The sequence below is a fragment of the Lathamus discolor genome, chromosome 3, assembly GCF_037157495.1.
Source record: "Lathamus discolor isolate bLatDis1 chromosome 3, bLatDis1.hap1, whole genome shotgun sequence".
Classification (NCBI taxonomy): domain Eukaryota; kingdom Metazoa; phylum Chordata; class Aves; order Psittaciformes; family Psittacidae; genus Lathamus; species Lathamus discolor.
In genome coordinates this window covers 112,161,633-112,184,622 of record NC_088886.1, presented here as the reverse complement: position 1 = coordinate 112,184,622, position 22,990 = coordinate 112,161,633, and the positions used below count along the sequence as shown (strand labels likewise).

General features: G+C 42.8%; 1 protein-coding gene across 5 annotated transcripts in view; it reads left to right on the top strand.

Moving 5' to 3' along the window:
- The window catches only part of FMNL2 (formin like 2), a 148,938-nt gene that overhangs the window by 87,981 nt on the left and 37,967 nt on the right, over nt 1–22,990 (top strand). For all 5 annotated transcript variants that reach the window (XM_065671210.1, XM_065671213.1, XM_065671211.1 and 2 more), the window contains exons 3-9: nt 1,195–1,275; nt 4,856–4,932; nt 6,256–6,339; nt 8,178–8,330; nt 18,427–18,535; nt 19,771–19,847; nt 22,590–22,683. In XM_065671210.1, the coding sequence (XP_065527282.1) occupies nt 1,195–1,275; nt 4,856–4,932; nt 6,256–6,339; nt 8,178–8,330; nt 18,427–18,535; nt 19,771–19,847; nt 22,590–22,683 (675 nt within the window). The remainder of the gene's footprint in view (nt 1–1,194; nt 1,276–4,855; nt 4,933–6,255; nt 6,340–8,177; nt 8,331–18,426; nt 18,536–19,770; nt 19,848–22,589; nt 22,684–22,990) is intronic.

Genomic DNA, 22,990 nt, shown 5'->3' with positions numbered 1-22,990 from the left:
CTGGTTTTTGTGGTCATGGCTTTCAGTCAAACATGGGTACACATCTGCTCTTCTAACCTTTGTCTTTCCTCTTTGTACTCCGGGCTAGCAGAAACCCTGTCGTTCCAGATGCGTGTGTTTGTATGTGTAACTAACATTCAGAACCGTCATTGAATATGTAAGGTATATTTTGTATATCAAGTGTCAGAATATCAAGCTACATGTAAACGTATTTTATTTGTGTGCATACAAATACATAAACTATATACTGACAAATATTCCCACTAGCTCCAGGGCGCATCAGGGGACACAGGTTGTTGGGAGGGGGAGGAGGGGCGGCCATGAGGGGCGAGAGGAGATCATGAGAAGACAGGGGACGTGGCCGTGAGGGGTGATAGTGAGGGGAGAGCAGCGATGGCCATGAGGGAAGATCATGAGGGAGAGCACGGACTGCCATGAGGAGAGACCATGAGGGGAGACCAGGGACAGCCATGAGGGGTGAAGGGAGATAGCGAGGGGAGAGCATAGGTGGCCAAGAGGGAAGATCATGAGAAGAGAGCAGGGATGGCCATGATGGGAGAGCAGGGACCGCCATGAGGGGTGAAGCATGATATTGTGGGGAGAGCAACGGTGGCCATGGGGGAAGATCATGAGAGGAGAGCAGGGACTGCCATGAGGGAAAACCGTGAGGGGAGAGCAGGGATGGCCATGAGGAAAGGTCATGAGGAGAGAGCTGGGACAGACATGAGAGAAGACCATGAGAGGAGAGCAGGGATGGCCGTGCGGGAAGATCATGAGGTGAGAGCTGGGGCAGCCATGGGCCGTGAGGGGTAGCCACGAGTGGAGATACTGCGGGGGATGAGGGGTGGCCATGAGGGGTATAGGTGACAGCTATATAGTATGGAGCACTGTGAAGGGGCAAATGAGAGGTTGCTGTGACTGGAGATCATGAGGGGCAGCCATGAGAGGAGATTGGTTTGCCCTTAGTGACAGGGTTTAGTGGTGGGTTTGACAGTCCTGGGGTAATGTTTGGTCTTGATGATCTTAAAGGTCTTTTCCGACCAGGTTGCTTCTATGATTCTATAAGGTATGGACTTATAAAATGATATTACAAAGTGATATTTTTAAATATATATGTGTGTGTGCATTTTATGTAGTAAGTAAATACAGAAGATGTTTTAAAATGGCTGATGTTTATTCTTGTATCCCCTGCAGGAAAGATTTCAGGTGAAGAATCCTCCACACACATACATCCAGAAGTTGAAGGGCTATCTGGATCCAGCTGTAACCAGGAAGGTGAGGAGTGTCCTGTTTCCTCTTGCCCATCCCTCATTCTGTCCCTCATTCCTTGGTGAGGATGGTCCTGGGGTCTGGGTTCCTTCCTGCCTTTGTTTAAAAAGCCCAGTAAAAGTCTCAGAAGAGCCTGAGAGATGCAACGAACTGCAGAGAGAAGCAAATGAGAAGTGGGAAAGACCCTGCAGTTTTCACAGCTCAGCAAGGAGAACAGATGTTGCATGACACATGAAACAACTTGTTTTAATAGCTTTAGCTTCAATAAATAGTCTGACAAAGTATCACTGTGCTGTACTCCAAGTCTGACGTTTCATGTGGGCAGTGCCAGTGGATGAAACCTCTGTCAGATGGCACTTTTCTCACCCATGTGAAAGGAGATGTTGAAGTTTTGGGTCCTTTTCTCTGGACATTTGTGTGACAGCAGTTAAATACAGCTGGCACAGCTCCCCTCTCACTTGCAGTCTCATCTGCAGTTTCAGGGTTGTGAAGTAAGGGTATAACCTGGGGTATATTTACATGGCAGAGTCTCATCCATCCTTCTGTGTATTATTTTTCCAAAATAGTTGGATAATCATGAAAGACTCAAGAACTTCATAATCATAGTCATAGCCTTTCATAATCATAGTAATACAATGATTTTGTGTGAATATTGCACATCCCTGAGTGTAGTTTCTGTACCTGCTTGTATTTGTGGCTGGTTCTGATATTTCTGCACTGCTTTGATGGCCTTAGTAATAGCCTCCTGGATTCTAGGATGACAGTAAACTACATCCCATTTGCAGGGCCATTGCAGAACCTTTGGTATTTAACCACTTTGGATATCGGCTCATATCCTGTGTTGATAGTTGTAATAGCCTTTAAAAAACAAAACCAAAAAAAGGCAGCGCGAGCATAACAGATCCTGCCATTGACTGGCTGTGCCTTGTCCTCTACAATCGCTGCTTTGTGTGGCTGCACAATGAGCTGAGGTTGGTGCCCTGTGGTAAAATACGTATCTTGACACAGGGCTTCCAGGCTGGGGCCAGCTCCAGCTGTGGTGGAGGTGCACCTCCATCCCTTCAACAGGCGAGGGGCAAACACTGGGCACCCTGTACTCCAGTGTGCCGTCACTAGCTCCTGTCTTCAGGGCTGCAGTAATGTCCTGTGACAGTGCTTCTCTTGTTGCAGGCTCTGACAAGGAGTAGGAAACCATTTGGTAGGAAACACTTAAATTTGCCTGTAGCTGAGTATAGTTTAAAGAAAAAATAAAATAGTGGTGAACAGGGGTCTTTGTGTTTTCTCCTGAAGGGTTTTTGAAACTCATTTAGTGTTTGGCTTTGCTCTGTGGTTACTCCATGGGCACACATTGAAGCCTTTCTTATCCTAATACCACTATAAGAGTCCCATGACAAATGACAAAACTGAAGGAGCCTAAAAATAACTCCATTGAGTTCCTCTCTTTTGTTTTGTTATTCTGTATCACCAGCAGCCTTTCCTCAGCCTGCGCTGCGAGGCGGAAAGATTTACAAATGGGCTTCTGGACGGATGCGTGATATTGTGGGGAGAGCTCATCTTACCAGGATTATTGCTGTAATTGCAGTGGTGTCAGCGTTTTGGCTGATGATCACCAGTGTGACCAAGTGAAGGTGGCTCCAAATGCTGCTGAAAAATGTACCTTTTGGCTTGTGATTGGGGTCATAGTGGCTGTTCCTGGGAAAACAGTTGCTTTTCATCTGAGCTGAATTTTGAAACAGGAAAATGGAAGTGTTGAAATTACACGTCTTTAAAGGAATTGCAGTTTGGTGGCTACTGGAGTCCTGTAAAGCATGGAGCCTGTTCATTGCTCCCTGCTGTGGTTGCAAAGAGCAGCCTGGCCTCCCTCGGGGGATGGCGGCCCAAAATGGGGCATGTGGAAACGTGCTGCCTATTTCTGCTATGCCCTCTCACCCCAGCCTCCTGCCTGTGTCTTGCTACATCAGTATTTTACCTTTACTTCTAGAGAGCTAAGGTTTTATATTGCTTGCAATTACATTGTGTAAACTGTCTTGGGAGAGAAGGTACTGTGTTTTTGTACTCTGAGCTAATTAACTGAGGTCCAGAGAAACTGTACTTCTGTTCTCAATGACCTGTTTCAAAGTAAAAATTAATAGCACCTTCTGTCTCTTAGAACTTTACAGTGAGACCTCTTTTTCAGTCTGCCAGTGGCTTTCTGAGGTGGGATTTAGTCTTGCCTCAAGAAAGCCAGTGGTGCTAACTAGCATGTGATAAAAGACTGGTGAAAAAGGCAGCTGATAATTTTCACATAGGTCAGCAAGGCAAAGTAAATCCTATCCTTTCATCATATTCACCTCAGCAAATGAACTCAAGAGAATTATTAACTGACAAGTAGTACCCTTGATTTTATCGTGTTGCACTGAGAACAAATCCTTTTTTCCCTTGTATTCAGAGCAGTCCTACTTGCAGCAGCATTGTTTGCATCCTAGGCTTTTATAAAGTCTTTCCAAACACATCAAGTCTGTGTGTGTGATAAAGGATGACCAGGTTGGTTATTAAGTACTGCAGTTCCAAGATATGATTGCCCATCCACTTCTGCTCTCATTTACCTTGTTCACAAATGAGAATTTACCAGAATAACTGCTCCAGGATAATTTATCCAGCTGTTTTAGTACTTTAGTACTTTAGTACTCTTTCCAGAAGGAAAGAGAGAAGGGGACAGTTTTTTTCTGACTGGGAGAGGAGAATGCATTGCTGGCTCACTCTGCCTGCATACCAAAAGCCCTATTGCAGCCCTACTGCGAGTTGGTTTTGCAGACAATGAAGATGAGCTGCTTGACCTGACTCAAGATGAATCAGTGTGTATTTAGAGATCTGCTGTGACCAGTGCCTACCTGGAGCTGTGGAGTGAAGTGGGTCTTTCACTGTGTCCCAGTGAGGTTTTGCCAGGTTGCCCTTTCTCCTCCCATATGGAGATGACACAAAGCCTCATCTCCTTTCTACTGCAGGGTCTTACTTCTGCCATTTTATGGCCTTTCCCCAGCATCTGTTTTTGCAAATACAATTTAGTGTGCACAGATTATTAAAGCATGCAGATGGCAGCATATGTGTATTTCATTATTGGCTCACACCCACAGATCTGGTAATTTTACAGAAAGGAAGGCAGGTTTTTTGGTGTGAGTGTAAAGTCACGAGAGCAAGATTAAAGCACCAGACTCAGAATGAAGCCCAAACACTGTAGTTCTCAATGGAGAGTTCAGTAGTAAACCAATATCTAAATACTGGTTTAGTATCTATATATATAAAATAGTTAATATATATAATATATAATAATAAGCTTGTATTATAAAGACTTGTCTATTTATCTACAGGCTTTTAGTTGTTTTAATACTAGAAACTCAAAAATGTGCAATGGAACAGAAGTTATATTTTTTGGTGCATGTTTTTGTTGACTGCCAGACTGTTGCTGTTGCATTCTTTGGGATTTAAAGGGGTTCTCACTCTACCTTAATATTTTATTTATTCAGTCTTTGCTTCATGAGGTGTTGATATTTTTAATAGCATCACATGAATCTAAATGGGTTTTTTTTGCCTGCTTGCTCAATTACAGAAATTCAGAAGACGAGTCCAAGAGTCTACTCAGGTACTCCGAGAACTGGAAATTTCTTTAAGAACAAATCACATTGGGTAAGAATTTTTGATGACATCTGGTTTAAGAATTTTTGAATTTATTTTTACATCTATTGATGGATGTCTTTGAGGAAATACCTCTTTGCATGTGAAGCAGTGATACCACTTGATTGATTATTAAAGCCTGAATGGCTCAGTTAAGGGATAACTGGACATCTCAGGAGAATAACTCAACTCTAATTCTTTCATGATAAGGTTCATCCACATCTCTTGTGAAGGCTGCAAAATGATTGCAGTTAACTTCTGCTCTTCCTAAGTCAGTCAGAGCAAGAGTGGGCATTGCGTGTCTAGAAGAATAATAGTACTGCAGCTACAAGTACCTGTATAAAAAACACCCCCATGCTGTTTTACAGCTTTTACATGATGCAGTTCATGAAGCCTGACTGTGAGTAATGTTACCAGGGTTTTACTTCCACAAATAGCTTCCTCTCAAATAGCAAAACTAAAAGAATCACCAGAGACTTAGTTCTTTATCAAACATGTCGTTCCCATCTGCATTTCCACTGGTCTTACCTCTGGGTCTCGGGACCAGAAGCTGGTTCAGGACTGGTTCAAACTTTACATCATGTTTTTGAGGTTTTGAAAGCTTTGGAAGGTAACAGACTTTTCCAAATTGCAGATTATTTTGCATAACTCTTAGTAGCCAATATTTACACCAAGAGGTTAATACCTTAAAAAAAACCAAACAAAAACAGCAAAAGGCAAAGTTACTGTTAAATGTACATCCAGGATGTCAGATTACTCTTTTGCTGGTGTGCTGTTTGTATGCTTTCAAAGACTGCTAGAGATAAGGATGTGATGAAAAATAAGCCGGGTCCCTGCGACTCATGCATTAGACGGTGGCTGTAGTCACTGCCTCGTGGTTTGCACAGCAGTGTGTGCTGGAGGTGAGGCTGGGTTTGGAGTGAAGGTGGGCAGCAGCTGAACTCCTTAGAGCACCCAGGGCCTCTTCCAGCACCACCGCTGTGATGGGAAAGGCACTTACCAGTTCCGGAGCTCAGTACTTGGAAGAGCAAATGCCTAGTTTGTGAGCAATGCAGAGTATGCATAGGAGGGGGGTTATGTTTTTTCTTATTTTTTTTATTTTGTGGCATTTCTCCCATCATAGTGCTGCAAAAAAAGCTTGTTTCGGTACATTTGTAAAGTCCTCTAAATAATAAAGAGCATTTTTAAAAAGCCCTGTTCTCCTGATTGAGAAGGCAAAGGTCTACTCAGAAGTGCTGCCTTTCCTGCAATGGTTCTGTCTCTAGTCGATCTGACAAGAATTCCAGTAACTTCACAAAGACCACTAAATGCTCTGATGTCTGATTTTTCTAACAGATGGGTCAGGGAGTTCCTGAATGAAGAAAACAAAGGCCTGGATGTTCTGGTGGAGTACTTGTCATTTGCACAGTATGCAGTCACGTAAGTAGGACTTGCCTCGTACTCTCTGGGCTTGCAAGGCAGAGCAAGAACCCTGCCATCTATACAGAACAAGGGAAGGATACGCCAGGGCAGAGGCGCAGCTGTCTCTGCAGCAGAGCTCTCCTGCTAGTAGCTTGGTACAATACTATGTACGTACATTAGAGCAGGGAAAATGCTAATAGTGCAAACCTATTGCCTTATAGGGGTCCTATGCAAACCTATTGCACCATGGGCAGTCCTGGGGTAGCAGTCGGATTTGATGATCTTAAAGGTCTTTCCCAACCTAGTTGATTCTACAATTCTGTGATAACATTTTGCAGAGAAAAAAAAAATTAAGCCTTGAGATTATTTCTAAGACCATACTGAGCTTTGGCCTCTGACTGTCTTAGGGGTACAGAGAAAAAAAAATTCCAACAGATGTGTGGAAGCAGGCAAGAATTAGTTTGTAATTAGTGCCCGACTCCAAGGCATTATAATACTGCCTGCCATGAAAGTAACATCCACACACAAACCACTTCTCACAAGGCTTCTGGCAAGCAAAGCAGTAGGCATCCTGTGCAGTAGATGTGTTGCAGGACAGCAATTTCAAGGAATTTCAAGACAGCTTTTTCAGTTTTGATGTCTGGGTAGTTGAGAGTCAGATTTAGTCATTTAGGTAATAAATCATTAAACACACTCTTAAAAGAAATCAGGGGGAAAAAAGTCAGCTTTCATTAGTCGTTATATCATATGATTGGAAATAGATGTTCAGCTGAGGTTCTTTTTTTGTATATCCACAGGCTTTCATTCAGGATATTGCAGCAGTACATTTTGTCTGAAAGTGTGAAAAGAAGCAGTAGGTTAAAGATATTGTTGTAGTTAGGAACTCAAGCTGAGTAGAGTTGATATCTTATTTTTAGAAAAGATGCCATCAAGATGTATGTATATTGTTGCACAGAAGAGAGATTTTTAGTGGGGTTGCAGTAAAGTTAATGGAGGAAAATTACATGTTTTAAAATATTGCTAACACTGGAAAAAACTGTGCATAGCAAAAAAGAAGTGTTTGTATAAAGGCTTTCTTTCTAAAATTATACGAATGTATGCAAGTTAGCTTGCTGCGTTTTTCCTCTCTCTAACATGGTAAACATGAGTAATAACCTCAAAAGCTGTAAAGGAAACAAGCAATTTTTGCTTGAAATAGCAGTACAATGGGCAACGAGTCAGAAATCAAAGAAAATCTGTAATGATTATGATAATATATTACATATGCTGGGAGATACATGAGGGCCAACAAGGCTGTGTGAATGCTGGGTCACATGTTGATGGAGGAAAATGAATTAGTACTTGCACAACGTATTGATTTATTGAAATAAAATGGAGACAGCTTTAAGCATCCCACTCTTCAAGGCAGAGCCTGTTCATCAGCAAAGCAGTTGATGTTGTATTTATTTTGCATTGAAGTAGAATAATACGTAGCTGTTTGATCCCTCTGAAATTGGATGCTCATGTGGTTAGCTGCTCCCTTTGTCAAGGTCCAAATTTGCTGCAGTATGCATTTGACGCTCACATTGAAATTGCAGCCAAATGGAAGTTAGCCTGCATTGCTTTCTTCCTTTCTTTCTGCTATCTTTTGGTACCTACCCATATTTAAAAGACATGTAGGTGTGGCACTTAAGGACATAGTTTAGTGGTAGACTTGGTGGGCTAACAGATGGACTTGATGATCTAGAAGGTCTTTTCCAAGCTAAACAATTCTTTGTTTCTGGTTCTACTGAAATATGCAGATGTTGAACAGGAAAGAAAATACTATGTGCATCTTTTCTGTCTAACCCGGAGATGGAATTTCTATTTCCTTTCAGGTTTGACTTTGAAAGTTTGGAGAACAATGTGGAAAACTCAATGGACAAGTCCAAACCTTGGAGCCGATCTATTGAGGACCTGCACAGAGGCAGTAATTTACCCTCACCAGTTGGCAACAGCATTTCCCGTTCTGGCAGACACTCGACTTTACGGTAGGGCTTTTAATCAGACAGTGGGTAATCTGCAAATAATGAGAGCCAGAGTGAGAAAAGTTAGTATGGTTTTACAATTAGAGTATTTTTCATCTTCCCTCTTTTCACAGTATAGGCTTGACGTTATGCTGGAAACATGTCACTGTAGTGATGGTTTTGAGGTGGAAAGAAGTGCTAAGCTAGTAGCACAGGGCAGCATTACATGGCAGTTGAGGAAGAGACAAGAATAACTCTGCCTCCCTTTCCAATGGCAGAATGATCTAAAGATGTACTTTACATTTCCATCAGGTACAATGTGGCTTGCACAGAGGAAGCAGTTCCTCTTCTCCAAAATGTATCTCAAGATTTCCATGGTCTCAGCCAGTCTGGTGCTCTGGTCTGATGTCTCATCCAAAAAGGTCTCTTCTAGCAGCACATTCCTTCCATGCTGCTATGAACAAGATTTTTTTTTTTCTTCAAACCTGCTGTTAATTCTCACACCACCCTGGGCTTTACTGTGAAGCCTCTCTTTCCAAATGCTGTTGGGGATTTTTTAACCCAGTTTGTGGAAAAGGACTGAATGACAGTCAACTCTGTTATATTCCTTTGATGCTTTATTATTATAAAACATACTGAATGCCACCTTTAAACTAGCAGTGCTGTTACCTAGGGGCACAGCTCAGAGTGCTGAATGCTTTTTGACTTTTACGGAGTTTTATTACGTAGTACTGTGAGCATAGAAGAGTCCAAAAAAGATGGAGCCAGAGAGAGGACCTTTTTCCTGCATCTTGGACAAGAGGTTCAGTTTTGTTTTGTCAGTCAATGGTAACATTAGCTCTTTAGTTGATGTTGGGTGTCTTCCATCTGCGGCCTGAGTGGTCATGGATGTGATACCTGGAAGATGTTGTTCACAAACATCAGGCAGTGGAGAGAAGGAGACAGTTCTGGTAAAGAAATACAGTCTGTGGGTGCAGCAAAATCATTTGACCAGTTGATTATTATTTTTTTTTTAATATTGTAAAGTTGTTCTTAGTAATTTTGGTTTTCTTTGGTCTTTAATTACTGTAACAGAGAAATGGTAGAGTCTTGCAGGAGAATGTCTGATTCTGCTCTCTTTGGGAGGCGTGCTTGTGATTAGTTGCACTAGAAATGCATGTCAGGTATATGTTAAATGTCTCTTACATTTTTTTCTCTTCGTTTCCTTCCATCCTTTTTCCTTTTTCACATCCCCCTTGATTCCTTACCTTCTTTTTTTTCCATGTCAATGTCTCCTTCCTTTCACACTTCATTCCCCTCCCTCTTTCAAATGTTCTTCTCCGATTCTCTTTCTCTCACATCCTTCCTTCCACTGCTCTCATCCGCCTTTCACATACCATCAGATTGGTTTCTCTCCCTGAACAACTTCAGTTCAAATGCTGCCAGAGCTGCTTTTCAACCAACTGCCTCTGGAGCAGCTTCACTTTGTGCTCTGCTGATGAGGCTTCGAGCTGGAAAACCTCGTAAGTCCCAGGTGCAAGGTTACCCACAACATGGGCTGTGCAGGGCATGGGACCCATGTGGCCAGCACTGCTCCCCATGCCTTATAATCTGGTAATAGTACGTCTTGGTAAAACAACCACCTGAGCATCAGGGGGAGTTTTCAGTTCCAAAACGTGCGGTTATCACATTATAACTTCAAAGTGTAGTTTGCTTCTGTAGAGTGGGATTTTCTAAAAGAAAACATAATGTGTTTTACTTTGAAAAAAAGTAAAGTTTCCTTTATCATGTTGCAGATAATATTATTACTTTCATACCTGAGACATAGAGCCCTTAGTCATTGTCCATTTTATTTCTTCTTTTTTATTACAAATAGAGACTTCACTCATATCCAGACAGACACAGAAATGTAACTTAATACAGTGTTTTTCAGCAAACTGCTGCCTCCTGTCTGCAGAGCCATCTTTTTACCTGGACAGCAGGTAAAAACTGTCCAACATTTACATGGAATTAGCATTTTTGGGCACACAGAGACTCAAGCCATAGGTTCTTCTGTGTGGAAGCTCCTCTTCTATCTTTGCGTTGAAACCCATTCAAATAGAGAGAAAAGAAGAAATGGTCCTCCCTCTTGGATGAAGAAGGAGGAGGCTGATAATCTTAACAGGGTAATTTAAAATTTAGGAGTTGGACTCATCCCTGCAATGCCATACCAGTATGAAAAATGAGAACAGATTTGGCCTGGATTCCTTTTTATTAAAATAGCAAGAAGATTTGGGGAGACACTATTTAACTTGTCAGCTTTAACACAATGTTTTTTCATTTTTGGTGTCTGTATGGCAGCGTCATTTGCACCAGCTCTCCTGCCTGTCCTCAGGGTTCAATAGTAGTAAACCTGCTGTAGTCCTCAGAACCCTGAGATTTAATTATACAAAACGAACAGGAGGTAAGCACAAAGCAACACTAGGAAGTGCTGGCAAGGTTATACCCCATGCACGCTTTCAAACAGTTTGGCTCCATTGTAGTGAGCAGTTGCGGGCAAGCTTGCTGTGGTGTGAACTCCCCCAGCGGTGACGTGGGCATGGAGGCTTTCTCTTCGTTTGCGTGGCTTAGACTATCCATTTCTAATTGTGACTTTCACTAGCTTCCAGTAGGTCTTTTTTAGTAGTGCTAAACCCTGCCAATTCCCTGCTCACTGGGTTTCCTTGGCAACTGAGGGTTTTTTTTTTAAGAGGAGGGACAGGGATTTGGGAAGAAACCACCAAAATGAGGGCAGAAGAATAAAAGCAGGGATGAACCTTTGGGGGTTTTATTGCTGCTTTTTTTGGGGGGGGAGAAGGAGTATTACTTTCATATGAGAGTTATACTCTCCTGTCAGATAAATATTAATGCAGACTTTGTAATGCCCCAACCCATTAGAAATTCCCTTTCTTCCGAGGCAAATACTTCATTTTTTGTATGGATTGAACTGAGAAATTAATTTTCTTTCTTCAGAATCTGTGAAGTCCATAATGAGGGTGATCTAGGCAAACGTATCTTAACCTATAAATGGGCTTTGAAAGCAGTCAACAACTGGACTCAAATTTGACACTGACTTTGTATGCTACAAATTTGGACTTTGCCATTAACACATTTAATTTGGATTTTGCCATTAACACATTCGCTGCTCAGGGATCAGCTGACTTTGTCATTGTGCTTTGTGTCAGATACTTGCTAATTTAACAGAGTAGATTTTTGAGCAGCCAGTTGTTGGTCTTGTAGTTCTTCTGTTTCCTCTGTCTGAAGACCAGGATTTTCACAGACCTTAGACAGGCACTAGGCAGACAGCAGTGTCCCTGGCAGCTGAGGGTAACTCCAATGCAGCGTGTACCTGTTTTCATGCAGCCTGCTTGGTTTTGTTATGGGATGTTTGTAGGTGACTGTTTTGGTTGAACAGGGGGAGAATCCCCACCTCTGTGTGTTTGTGGAAGTGAAGAAACACGCTTGTTCCCTTGCAGGAGGTTACATGGAATGAACATGGCACAGCAGAGCTAAGCGCCACCTGGGTGTGCGTTGGCATCTGTAGACACACATTGGCTGTGTAGCGTGGGAGGAGGAAGACTGAACCTGGCTGTTTCCATTTCTTTTCTCACCTTTTCTAAGTAGCAGATATGTCCTCAGATTTAAGGATTAATAGTTTTCCCAGATTCTGTTAGATGAAGACAAAACCAGCAGGCTTGGAGTCATTTATTCTCTTTACATGTGTGGGACCAACCCAGGTTTCCTGCCCTGTTTGAAGTGGCAGAAAGGAGGCATTTTTGGGCAGCACAGCTATCTGCTCTCTCTTCCCTTGCAGAAATGAAGGAGTTGATTGTTCCTCACTGGTTTTAAATCTTCTGGGTCCACTGAACACAGGCTCATGGTCTTTCCCTCTCTGGGCATCATTCCCTGCAGAAGGTTGCAAGTTCAGGGTCCCCATGGCCAGCAGACCCAGCTTGTAACTTGCTCTATGAAATGAGACAAATCCCAAATTAGTAGGAAGCACCAAGACCTTCCCCATCCAAAGTCCCTTTCTGCTGTCAGAAGTACATTCATAATACAAACACCACCACTTCCAAACAACAAAAAAACTACAGAAAGGCAATCCAAACCCCACTAAGCCCTGATGAAAATCAGCAGTCCCTGCCCACAAAGTGTTGGGTGAGCTGCTGGTCCACCCTGGATCTCTGTTCTCTACTCCTCTTGCTCCTACTCTGAGGGAGCTGGTATAGGCAAATGAGGGCATGATAGCCTTTAGCAGATAATGAGACAAAAATGATGGGAATAACCATTTATAATTTCTATTCATTATTAATGCAGTGCATTAGAAGTCTGCACTGTTGTCCTGGGCACATCTCCTCATTTTAAGTATGTTAGTCCTCCTGTTGTCGTTGGTGGAGATGGCAGGAGTTTGTATTGAGATTTGTGCTCACTTACCATGGTGGAAAGGGCTTTTACTTACTATGAGTATCCCAGTTTGTTGTGTAGGTGTTTTGATTATTCATTTGTGGGCCTTCAGTGTCAGTGTGAGCTGTTTTGCACCAGAAGATGCCCTTGCATGTTGTGCTTTTTAGGTCTTGGTTATACAAAGTTCTGTGTGAGTCTGGGACACGCTGCATGTTTTCACCAGTTCTGACTGATCATGTTAACAAAGTAAGTGGGATATGGAGGTAGGAGTAGTTTAGCAAAATTAATTTCAGGCTGCCTGGGCTGAATGGTCCTTTTCACCTTTCTGTAGGAGGCTGGTGGGTAAAAGCCCAGCCTGGTCTCCAGAGACATCACAGCAGTGCCTTTAGAAGCACTGCGTTAACTAAATTGTTAACAAATAGAATAAAAATGATAAATGAATTATTCTTGAACAGAAATGTACTTCTGTTAGAGCTGGGAGAGAAAAAGAACCTTAAACTATAATGTTTCATCACAGATTTAGCCTTGATTTTAACAGTTGTTGGTTTTCCCACCCGGGTGCAGTGTCCCAGCTGTGGAGATGCTGAATCCTGTGTACTCCCCCTCAGCTTCCAGCAGCAAAGGCATGAAGCTGTGGAGCAGCTCTCTCTATGTGTGACATCCCATACCCACCGCTGGTGGATGGCAGAAGGAAAGCATTACACACTGCAGGAGCTTGCACGTGGTCAGGTTTTCTGTTTCTGCTGTTTTCAGAAGTAAGGTTTTATAGTTCTTCTTTAAAGGAGGGGCAGAGGAAATAAAAGAGGAACCATCTGAGTTTAATTATCAGGACAAATATACTCTTGGTGACATAATCTTTGACCTGCAGCAGACAGGAAATCAAAACCAACAACTCATCCCTATGCTCAGATCAGCCTAATGTTTAGTAACAAGAAATGAAATAAAAGCAAAAGAAGATCATCTACCCTGGTTTGGCTCATGTCGCGTAAAGGGAGGTGTTAGAGCTACTGCCAGTCTGCCTTGCCTTTAGGAAGGAAACAAATAACATTAGGGGTCATTGCAGTTGCTGCTAATGCAGGCAAAGCATCTTGAGCCTTAGTTCCAGTGTGCAGTCGTTGTAGAAGAGTTTCTGTAAAAAAAAAAAAAAAAAAATCCTTATTATTTCTTGGCATTCATGTCTGTGTGAAGAAATTTGCATCTGTTGAAGGGAAGCGATCTAAATCTAGGGCAGAATCCCATCTGTGCCAGAGGTATTTTCTCTGCACTGCAGCTCTCAATTGTGTATTCCATACTCATTTCTCACCCTAATCGTAAACTAACACAGGTGGAATCTCTGCAAGCCAGAGGGTGTGGGCTCTGAATATCACTGATGGTATCACTGAGTAGCACACTGCCGATTAGGGGTGTACAGGGTGGTGGGGAGGGCAGGAGGACTGCTGCAGAGGGAGCATGAGTGCAGCTTGAGGCTGGAGCAGAGCACCAGCGGTGAAGGTTGTCTTAGTTTTGGGAGGAGAGCACAACAGCTGCTTCTGACTCTGCCTATATGGCTGGTCATAAGACTCCTCCAAGTGAACATATCCAGGCTTCAAAACAGCAGTTTTCCTGCAGTCAGGTACTGCTGTACAGGGTGTTTGCAGACCTTGTCAGTCTTTTCCACCTCTTCAAAAGAGGTGAATATTGTTTTCACCTCAGCCCTTCCTTTTGGTGCCTGCATTGCTCAGCAGTGCGGGGCTTTTGATAAGGTGCCTAGAAAGGTAGTGAGCACTGTGGAGGGGAGCATCTCCCTCTCGCAGCCTGAGAAGATTCCATCCAGGTGGCTAGATCCCAAACTGAGTCATCAAGCTGAGTGCCCAGGGAGCCCAAACTCAGTGTGCTTCAGGGTCCTGCTGCATTGCATAATATCCTTGCTCCCTGATTCTGTTTCTCCTCACTCCCCAAGCAGCTGGAAATGCCAAATTCTGGCTTTATGTTCATTTTTTATTAGTTTAAGAAGACTTTCTCCCATTTTTTACAGTTGATAAAACTTTGTCAGATGGTTAAAAGCATTCTGAAATTGAAGGAGTCGATACACCAGGCCCTGAGGAAGATTTTTTTTCTCTTCTATCAGTGGCATGATAACGATCTAATGCTGTTTATTTACAATTTGAAGGAAAATAATGTATGCGGCCTTTAGTACTTTAAAAGTGAGATAAATAATTTTAGGAACGATCTCTGTATGACTAGAAATTACCTTTAAATCTTATTATTGGAGTGTTTTTCATATTTAGTGAAATGAATGTATGGAAATATGCTAGTTACACATTCTCCAGACAACACTGGCGGTGCTTCCATGCTTCGCAGTTCAGACTCAGCATAGGTCTCCCAGTTAAAGGCTGCAGTACTCCTCTTTTGTCTTGATCAGGGAGATTTGGGGAACAGATGAGTCCCCAGTTACAGGGTCTGTGTGTGGGCACTCAGCCTGTCCATGGGACACAGGCAGCACAGCCTGGCTGGAGCTCCTTGACCTGTCACATTCCCACCAGGAGCAGCTGGACAAAGTGCCCTGGAGCCGAGGTGTGAGGTACAGTGCAGCACCCATCCAAAGAGCTCATGGTGGCTTGGGCCCAGCTGCGATGGCCCTGCAGTGCAGGGAACAACCTTGTCCTGTCCTGGGCCTCCAAGGCACAGCCTGCATTCCTCCTCGGGTCTGGTTCCTGAAACACAGCTCCCATGCATTAACCACTCACTGTTCTCAGGCAAAACTAGGTCATGTTTCCTGCAAACCTGAAATCCGTCTGGAGTGCCCTGAGCTGATTTATGCATTCATATATATGGGGGGGGGGGGGGGAAGAAAGTAGTTTGGCTGAATTCTGCTTTGAATTTTGGGGTTTCTTTCATCTTGGCACTCCTGGAAAATGAAAGCAAAGGGAGATAATTGCTGAAGCCCGAGCGTCACTGGCTGTCCGTGGGCAGGATGGTTTGGCACCATGCTTCTGAGTTTGCTGTGTGTTCTGCTTTTGTCCTGTGCTGGAGCTGCAGAATAGGGAGGGCTCCTGCAGCCAGGAAGGCAGACACGGCAAAGGTGCTGCTGAGCTGTGATCACTGCCCAGCACACTGTGTGCCCAGACCCTCCTGTGAGCTACCTCATTTGGTTTGGTTTGTGTGTTTAAAGTTAGAAAATTTGCAAGTATGTTCTTTGTGTCAGAGAATGAGCTAGTGAGTCAGAATAAAACAAGTCTGTTATTGTTCATGTATTATTATTAATCATTAATGTTGTATATTATTATTAATTACTGTTATTAATATAATGTTAATCACGGATTTTAAAAGTTACACCTCTTTTAAACAAGATGAGTAGCACAGATTAGACAAGTAACTGCACAGCAGCATCAGCAATAAACAGGGTAGCTGCCCAGATGCACTTAAAATATGGAGAGGAAAGAGGAAAACAGTGAGGTGTGATGACAAAGCTGTATCTAACACCCCTCTGTCGTATTGCTGAGGAGCAGATGCTTAGTGCAGAAGATGCTTAGAGCACTTGCTTAGTACTAGCGAGGCAGATACCAAGAGATGTTTCTCCTGGTTCATGCTCCTGCAGGTATGCTTCCAGCATTCTGGAGATTTAAGCAGCCTGATCTAAGGATTGCATCTTGTGTTTAATAGTTCTTGATGGAACTTTTTTCCTCTGTGTATTGGTGTGCTTCTGGAGCCTGTGCCAGGTTCTGGGCTCTTCAGTGGTCGCACTGAGCTGCTCTCCAAGAGCACTGTGTGGAGGAGTGCCTTGAAAGTTGCCAGGTTTGCTTTTGATCCTGTCACCTGATAATTATGTGTGATGCCACATAATTACAGATCATTCCCCACTGACTTCTTCCGTGACACTCATACTTTCTTGGAGTGTTGGGATAGTTCTCGGATGGAAGAGGCTGGGTCTGGAAGGCCCCTGGAAGCTCTCTTTTTCTCTACCTCACTTCTCGTCCTTTCTCTTTCTGTGTTTGCAGTTGTACTTTGAGTCATTGCTGGGTATCAGCACTGATACATTTAACTCCTGGTTAGGGGCTGTGGTGAGAGCTAAGGGTGCTGTAACCCGTCAGCTTTCCCCAATGAAGTTGTTTTCCCAAATGAAACAGAAGTGAAGCCTTCCCTTGTACGTTCTTCAGGCTCCAAAGGTGGTGTTGGTGAGCGTGAGGCAATGCTGCAGTTGTCTGAAGAAGCCTTGTTTTTACTGGAGGTTGTATTTAATTCAGCGGTCAAGCTTTGTGTGTGAATTTCTCTTTCCTTCCCCAGTGGAGTTGCTCTTTGCGTAAGAAATGTCAGAATTTGCACATCACTGCACATGCATCTCATTGTTTTTCTTTCTTTCTTTCAGCAAATTTTATACTTTCTTCCTCCGTTTTCAGCCCGAGTATGATAACTGGAAATGCAAAAGGCTCACGGTGCCTGCCTAGAGGTTTTGTTAGCTGGCGAGCCAATGCCCTTCTGGTCTCTCACCTGCATTGGTCTAAATTAGGAGAAAACTCTGTATTCTGCAACCATGTGACTAATTGAGAACCTGTCTGCACCTTCTCTCTGGGCTGTTTTTACACTGTAAATGGGGGGAGTGGGATCAATAATGTGTTTTTCCAAGCCCAGACACCACCCTTTGCCTTTGCTGTCAGCATTACCTATGATGCTGCTGACTGGGGCTGCTTAGGGCAGCCTGCACAGCTTTGCAGACATCCTCCATGTCCCTAGCACAGCTGTGGTGGCACTGCAGATCCGTGCAGCTTGGATGGGGCTTGTGCTGGTCCTGGGGGCTTGCCAGCGGCACCATGAACATCCTCAGCCGTTGCAGCAGTTACAGCGTTACTGTCAAAAGAGGTTTTGACCATAATCATTATTTTCTCATTGCTTATTCGGTTTCACATACATAAGAACGGACACGTATTTCATATGGCAGTCTGTCTTCTTGTCTCCAATTTCCTGTGCTCAGCTCATGAAACATGTTTTTTCTTAAAGAAAATAAGCAGTATCTGAAGAAGAGCTGAAATGTGGTTTTCATTTACTATGCTATAGAAACAAGAGATTTAAAGATTTCCCTTTGTGTTTATTCTTTATACTTATTTAATTGAATTCAAGGTTGATTTACTAGTTAGGAGTTGCCATTAAAATAATTAATGCCTCTGTTCTGAGGAAAGTTCCTAAGGGCTGTATTTTCCGCAAATAATTTGGAGGGCTTTCAGGAAACTCAGCTGCAGAATGGAAGAGAGGCACCATTCTTAAATGAAATGCAGCAGGAATTAATACATTTGCTGATGCCTACAAATGTTCAGTTCCATTAAAAGCCTGTGCCATTGCTCATGCAAAGTAAACTGCATGGGAAAAAATCTGGAATACCTCTCCTTGTGAGTGGATAATTTTTTCCCTGTTGCATGCTGTGAGAGATGGAGGTACCTGGCTCCAGACAAGTCACGCTGTGGCTGGTAGCATGGGCAGCTCTGGGCAGAAGGGCTGGGACTGGCAGCTCGTGGTCTGTGCTGGCCTGGGGCTGGGTGGCTAGCAGCCTGTCGTGGACTTGTGAGTCCAGAGCTCCCTACACTGCCAGTGTAAACAGCACACGACCTTTTTTGTGGTTTATTTGCATGTGTATTGTCCAATGGTTGTCTGCTCTGCAAAACTTAAAGATGTCTGCATTTTCATATTCCTTTATCCTTACCACCTTAAAAATAGTCTTGTGATTGATGAGAGCTGGTTTTGTTTGCAGGTATAACACCTTGCCAAGCCGAAGAACGCTAAAAAATTCCAGATTAGTGAGTAAAAAAGATGATGTTCATGTCTGCATCATGTGTTTACGGGCCATAATGAATTACCAGGTATTTCCCTTTTTATTCTTTTGGATCACGTAACTGTTTTATTGTTGGGAGGGGGGAGGAAAAGATTAGTGGCTGATTGTTGAAGAAAAACTAATGCAAAGGTTTAAATTCCTACTCATTCTTAGGCAGTGTGGCTGGGATGCAGTATAGCACAGTCTTTGTGTACCCATGCAGATGATTTAGTACAGGTGTGAAGATACATATAGACAAGAGCATGTGCATGCTGGGCCAGTTCCTGTTTGCAGTGATGGGCGCAGTTTGCACTAACTGATTAGACATGCAGCTACACAACTGAAGTTAGTTTGTCTCAGCATTTAGTACTAACACTTAGGAAGTGCGTAAATTTTTCAGAAGAGCTATACACTGATGAAGGATCCAAGCTTTTACTTTTGTTACATTTTTATGGCAAGGCAATTGCAGTAACTGCAGGTCAAAGAATAAAACAGACCAAAGCTAATCTTATTTTCATGAGTTTTTTTTTTCACTTTAGAGGGATTCTGTGATCATATGGCATGCCCAGGTAGCTTCAGAGACTTGGGATTTTTTGCTAAAACAGTAGTAGCTAAAAGTATGTGCTTCAAAGAAAGCCGGTGGTGAACACCTTTATTATGAATTGTACAGTCATACAAGGTATTTGTAACACTGCCATGTATGTGAACTCTGCCCTTGGGGATACCAGCTCCGTGGGGTTTACAGGTTATCTTACCTCTGATGGGAAGGATGCCAACAATGGTCTTGTGCTAATAACCGATACAGTATTTTCCAAAGGAATTCTTTTTTCACTTTTTAAAGAGCAGAGCCAGCAGTACTTGTGCAAAAACTGCATGATGCAGTTGCTGTATGGCAGCATGTGTCCTGGAAAAGAAGAGATTTTGGCTGCTGAACTGCAAAATCCTCTTTAGAGAGTAAATGATATAGCTTGCGGTTAGAATTTAAAAAGAGTTGGAGAGGAGGAAAGAAGAAGCAGAGGGGCTGGTAGTGGTGTAGGAGCAGCTCTGGGACCCCTTTTAGTTGGCTGATATGGCTAAACCAAGTACTTTTGACATTGGCAGAGCAGTTGTTAGGCATGGTGGTATATGGAAATGTTCTGGCTGACTTAGTAAACTCTACAACATTTTGTTTGGCTTACAGTGTTGTGATAAACTGATCTGGTCGGAGATATGTAATTTGTTGGATTTTAAAAGTAGTAATTTCAGTCTCAAAACTGAAATAATATTTTCCCCTTCTCTTTTCAGTATGGATTCAATATGGTTATGTCGCATCCACATGCCGTTAATGAAATTGCACTAAGTTTGAACAACAAGAATCCCAGGTAGGCTGCACTTGCTTTTAGAGAGTTTAAGAAGTAGGCAAGTGAAGAGTACCTGAAAGGGTTTTGCAGGGGTATGTTTATGAATAAACCCATAGCAAAAATCAGACTTCATTCTGAATTGGCTTAAATCTGTGTAATTGTGCAAATAGATGAGCAGTTGCTGTCTAGTTTGACAGTCTGAGAGAGCTGAACTTATTCAGCCTGGAGAAGGGAAGGCTCCAGGGAGACCTTATAGCAGCTTCCAGTGCCTAAAGGAGTCAGCGAGAAAGCTGGAGAGGGGCTTGTAACAAGGGCCTGTAGGGAGAGGGCAAGAAAGAATGGCTTTAAAATGACAGAGAGAAGATGAGACACTGGCACAGGATGCAGCTGTCACTGCCCCATTGCTGGAAGCGTTCAAGGCCAGGTTGGACAGGGCTTTGAGCAACCTGGTTTAGTGGAAGGTGTCCCTGCCCGTGGCAGAGGGTTTGGAACTGGATGATCTTTAAGGTCCCTTCCAATCCAAACCTTTTTATGGTTCTGTGACTCAGGTGAAAGTTTGGTGCTTAAGCACTCCAGCATTATTGCAGTGCAGAGAAGACCCTGCTGATAATGAGCAGCTTATCATGGGATTTTCCTGAAGAGTAGGAAAATCTTTACAGAGTTTTGTCTAAAAGTTCCTTAGGTTTGAAATTTTTTTTGAGGAAGCTTCATTCTTGTTCTGTGTTGGGTTGCTGTTCAGCCACAGCAGTGATGATGTAATTGTGGAGGAGAAATGATGGCTGCAAAGCTGTGTCCCCTCTTTTCCCCCACACACCTGTGACCCTGGCAGCCACTTCCAGCAAAGCCTGGAGCCGAGAACCTCTTGCATGTCTAATGAAACCAAATCTGACATACTGATGTTTGCAAGGAAAGGTAAAACTAGAAGATGAAACAAAACTAAAGAGCACTATATATGTGTGTGTATCCATATATCCTTTGCACTGGTTGTCTGCCTCCCTTTCACTGCTTGAAATTTTGTCCTGATGGAAGTAGGTACTTCCTTCCTTTCTTTCATTTAGCCCTAAGTCAGCAAGCCTAGGAGCCTAGGCACAGGATAAATGGGAAGGGTATAGGAAATTTATTGTTTTTATCATTTTTGGTGTCCTGTTCCTCGAAATCATGTGCTCAAGAGAGCCTGAGTTGTCATTTTTCAAAGAAGTGGGTTATGTAAATATCTGTTTATAAAAGAAAAATTGCTTTCAAATCTGGCTGAAGACAAAACTTAATGTTAGTGCTGTTCCAAACTGATTTCTTTTTTGTTTTAGCCCCATCATAATTCTTGAAGAAACCTGAGGTTTGATTGCTTAGGGTTGGTTGGGATATGCAAAAAGGGACGCAGCAGCTCTGAGAGATGCTGCAGAGGTGATCCCATTCCCAGACCATTAATGCTGCTAGCTGAGTGCTGCAGGATTTGGCAGGCCAGGTGAATGATGACTATAGGGACTCCCTCTTCTCTGGTTGTGCCCATATGGATGCCACAGATACAACTGTACCTGTCCACTCCCTGTCTCCATCCCAGATGTGTGGGCAGCTGGTGGGTGAGTGCTCTGGGCAGCACCAGAGACCTGGGCATCCCCAGAGTGCACTGCCCACAGAGATTACCCTCCCCTCTCTCCACAAACACGGCTCCTAGCCTGCTGTTGGAGGGGATAGGATTTGTAGTAAGAGCTCCTTGATGCTATCTGAAAGAGCTTGGGTTTTCTTCTTGTGTCAGGAAAAAAAAAAAGGATGAGTAAGAATTGAAAACTATACATTTAAAATTTCCTAGGAAAATGAACATTTTATCTGGTTTCCAAAGATAACCTTGACACTTTGAGAGCCAAAAGGTATTTCTTTTTCTGTAACATCTGGTTTGAATAAATGCTTTAGCATGAGACTAATTTAATGTGTCTGCATGATTTTACTACCTGCTCAAAGCTCATCTGGCCATAAAGTCCGGTTGGTGCTTTTGCCTTACATGAACCCTGTAAGAAAATACTGGGGATGGTTTATATTAGGATTACACTGAGTCTGCTGCATGCTTTTCTCTCAGTACTCTGTTGTCTTCCCTCATTAATATGCCTATGTTGTCTTCCCTCATTATTAATGCTGCAGTCAATGAGTTGCCCAGATTTCTCATTCAAGAGGGGAAAGACATGCTAAGGCATCCTATATTTACTGCAGTGAAACATGTCTTTTTTTTTTTTTTTTTTTTAATGGCTATCAATAATATGAATTGTAGAAAATAATTCAGATTTGTATCAGGAGAAATACAGATTTGAATTATAAGCACATTCATTAAAAACTGGGCTTAGTTAAATGGGCTGTGTTGCCGTGAAGACTAATGGCTGATGTGTGGTGATCCTGGCTTGTGTAAAACTGCCTTCTCTTTGGGTTTTTGCAGGCGAACTCTCCGGGAGAACAAGCTATCAAAGGCTGATGTTGTCTGCCTTTACCAGAGTTATGCAACTGCCTTTGATTTGCTTGAATTTCCACAAATGCAGTTTGTGATTTAAAGTTTTGCATGTTTTTAGTAGCATTAAACTGGGGCAAAGCTGCATGATCCTGGGAGAGTCAAAATGCCCTGGATGATGCATCTTGCAGGTTTATTAGTTTTTGGAGATTTAAAAATACACAGGATGTAAATCACGTCTCCCTATGTCTCCACATCTGTTTCCAGCAGGTAGAAAGAAGGTGGTTCAGCATGTGGTGGTCATTGACGGTTACTGTTTTGTTTCTTCACAGGACAAAGGCCCTTGTCTTAGAACTTCTAGCAGCTGTTTGCCTCGTCAGAGGAGGACATGAAATAATTTTATCTGCGTTCGATAACTTTAAGGAGGTACTTTATTCTGCTCTATTAGAATTTGGCGTGTGTGTTGATAGTCCTCTTACTATTGGCTATGGTTTTCTCATTCAGCTAGATTTCCTAGAGTAAGGATTTTCCAATACTGTAGATTTTCCTTAAGTCACTTTGATTTGCGAAGAAGTAGACAATGGTGTCAGTGCCATCATTTTGTTTATGTTTGGGTGTAAGAGCCATAATCCCAACAAGATGAATCCAAACTGTGAATTGCTCCCTTTACATTTTGGTCAGTCAAGCTGTGTTCCTGAAGTGAAAAACTGATGGAGGTCTTGAGAGTTTTACT